Source organism: Hydra vulgaris, chromosome 04 (assembly GCF_038396675.1).
Source record: "Hydra vulgaris chromosome 04, alternate assembly HydraT2T_AEP".
Taxonomy (NCBI): Eukaryota; Metazoa; Cnidaria; class Hydrozoa; order Anthoathecata; family Hydridae; genus Hydra; species Hydra vulgaris.
The window spans coordinates 41,067,501-41,070,510 of NC_088923.1; the positions used below are offsets into that span (position 1 = coordinate 41,067,501).

Consider the following 3,010-nt stretch of genomic DNA (forward strand, 5'->3'; position numbering starts at 1 on the left):
ATTGACTGTAAGGTTGTTTAGATTAGCCGCCATATTTTTTTAATGAAAAATGTTGGTCATGTCACTTATTATTTTATTATCATTGGTTTAGTTATTAATAACTTGGACAACTGCATTTTTTACCAAGTAAACATTGGATAACAGTGGTTGTTTCAAAGTTGCCTTTTTTTTAAAATGACCATAGACCTTATAGCATAGTTTTTTTATTATGAATTTTCAACTCGAAGTTTTCAAAAAGTGGACATCAGTGGTTTTACCCGTGTGGTCTTCATATATATATATATATATATATATATATATATATATATATATATATATATATATATATATATATATATATATATATATATATATATATATATATATATATATATATATATATATATATATATATATACATTGTTTATATTTTGTTTATTACCTTCAAAACATTGCATCAAAAAAGGGCATGAAAATGAACACAATTTTAGAAAACATTTTAATAGAGGCAATACATCATATCAAACACAAAAAACTAATATTTATAAGGGACCAATATCCTATAATTTATGTAGGAGAGCACTCAAGCTTCACAAGTAACTGAATTTTATGATTTATAATTTTAATAACTCTATATAAAAAAGAGGATGTTGGTTACCTTAACATTTGTTATAAACTTATCAGATAAGTCATTTACACCAAAACACATATTGTAAGGTGATGGCTTTATGAAGTTTTGATGTTACAGCCCTTATTTATATACAAAGGAGACTTTCAACAAAACAAAAACTTAAATCAAAATACTTTGATTTTTTTTTTAATTTTTTTTCTAAAATAAGTTGTCCCCTAAGTATTATCTTGTTTTATCTACAAGTGTAATAAATTAAATGTCCTATCTAATATGTAAAATAAATACAAAAAAAAATTATATATAAATAAATACAATGTTCTATGTAATATAATATATTATATCAGGTAGAACATTGTACTTATTTATATATATATATATATATATATATATATATATATATATATATATATATATATATATATATATATATATATATATATATATATATATATTTATTTTATATATTAGATAGAACATTTTATTTATTACATTTGTAGATAGAACAAGATAATACTGAGGGGACAAAGTGTCAAAATTGAGGTGGTCGTTTTAAAAATGAAAGCAACAAAACATATAAGAACCGTGATATTGACTTAAATACGCAAAAAAAAAAAAAAAAACATATTATCAACAATTATCTATTTTAAACTCTTTAAAAATATAATGATATAGATTTCCAATTTTAGCTTTCCTCTAGTTCACAACGCTTCTTTTGCACTTTTTTTTTTCAAAATCGTGCATAGTTTAAAATAACCAATGTGATTTCCCTTGTTAAGCATATTTGTATAATTAAAAACGAAATGATTTTCGAACCTGATTTTTATAAAAATCCATACTGCTTTCAGTTGATGATCTCTCAACTTCATGAATATGTAAATGCTCAAGAAGTCCACTCTTCATTTCACAAGTAAATTTTTTGTTATTTAATAAATCGCGAACAAACAGAAACCTGTCAAATGAAATTGATAACGCAAACAAATAGTATAGAGTTAAAAGTTACTTAAATCACGTCAAATATGTCGTAAGTAATTGTAATTAGTGCTTTGTTTACACTAAACTTTAAATTAAATTGTCTCGTGTTCTGCTAGATTGATTCCTCTATCTTTATATAACAATATTAAATTATCTTTGTTTTCATTTAAAAAAATTTTAGTTGCTTAAATTTTATTTTTGTATAACAATATAAGTTCCACATATAATTAAAAAAAAACTAAATATTTTGAGCAAAAATAATTATTTAAAATATAATTTGAGTACAAATTAATAACGTCTAACATTTTTTCAAATAAAACACGTCTTCAACAAAATCTATTGTAATCCAAAATCTTGTCTGAAAATCTTTTGTTTAAATTTTGTTTGCGACAATAAAAATCCATAGCTATTTTTTATTTAATCCCTCTAAATTATTAATTATTTATTTATAGTATTGACATTAACAGATTTCAAATAGGGAACTAGATTTTTTGATGGTTGTGGTCAGTGCCGTGGCTAGTGAGTCTGAGCAGCCCCCCCCCTTCCTTTTGTTTCAAAAAATATTGTCTACAGGGCCCGAAAATCTTATTTATTCCATTATATATTACAGTATTAAAAAAAAATCGTTTGGGAGCGTAGCCACGATTGGTTATGCTTAAGGTGGTCAACGTAATGTTTTAATAAATTACAAATGAAATCCTATCAACAGAAATGGTGAAACATTGTAAACCTTCTCAACTATCTCAAAGATAGAATTATAGAAAATTTTTTTAAATTTTTGTTTTTAAGGACTTAATGGACTTTTTTTGATAATTTTACGTTTGACACCCTACAAAAAAAAATTTCCCTACGCGACTAAAGAGACAAAAATTAAAAAATTAATCAAATTTAAATAGTATAAAAATTACAATGCAATTAGAAAATCTACATATTTACTTCTGAAGGAGTGCCTTTTTTGATGCAGTATTAAAGATTAAGTCACAGAACAATTAAGTGTTTCCTTAATCTTATGATAGAGGAAACATTCTACCATTAGATAAGGTAACAAAAATTTTTGAAATTCAAAGTCTTTTTAAATTACTTTGATTTGTTGAGTGATTATTTTTACATTGTCTACTTAAATACACGGCCTTTCAATCCGCGTAAATAAAAAGTAAATAATTAAGTCCAGAAATATCAGTTCAATGCAATGGTATTATTATATGTTTTGGCGTTATTAATGTACAATTAATAGTAAGCTTTGCAGAATAAATAAATTTTCGTGCGGGACTTATGTGACCAGGGATCGCGGTAGATATTTTTAGCGTTTAAGATTAGCAACTTTCGCTCATGGAACAAACTTCAAACTTGGTCATTCGATTCTTATATGAAAATGCTTTGCAAAAAACCGCAGTGATTGGAGTCTGAAAATAACAAAAACTTCAAAAC

At 24.5% G+C, this 3,010-nt stretch overlaps 1 protein-coding gene across 1 annotated transcript in view; it reads right to left on the reverse strand.

Moving 5' to 3' along the window:
• Positions 1-1,664, reverse strand: part of LOC100209042 (ankyrin-2) — a 48,135-nt gene extending 46,471 nt beyond the window's left edge. The window contains exon 1 of the mRNA XM_065796361.1: positions 1,424-1,664. Coding sequence (XP_065652433.1) covers positions 1,424-1,510 — 87 coding nt within the window. The 5' untranslated portion in view covers positions 1,511-1,664. The remainder of the gene's footprint in view (positions 1-1,423) is intronic.
• Between the last annotated feature and the right edge of the window lie 1,346 nt (positions 1,665-3,010).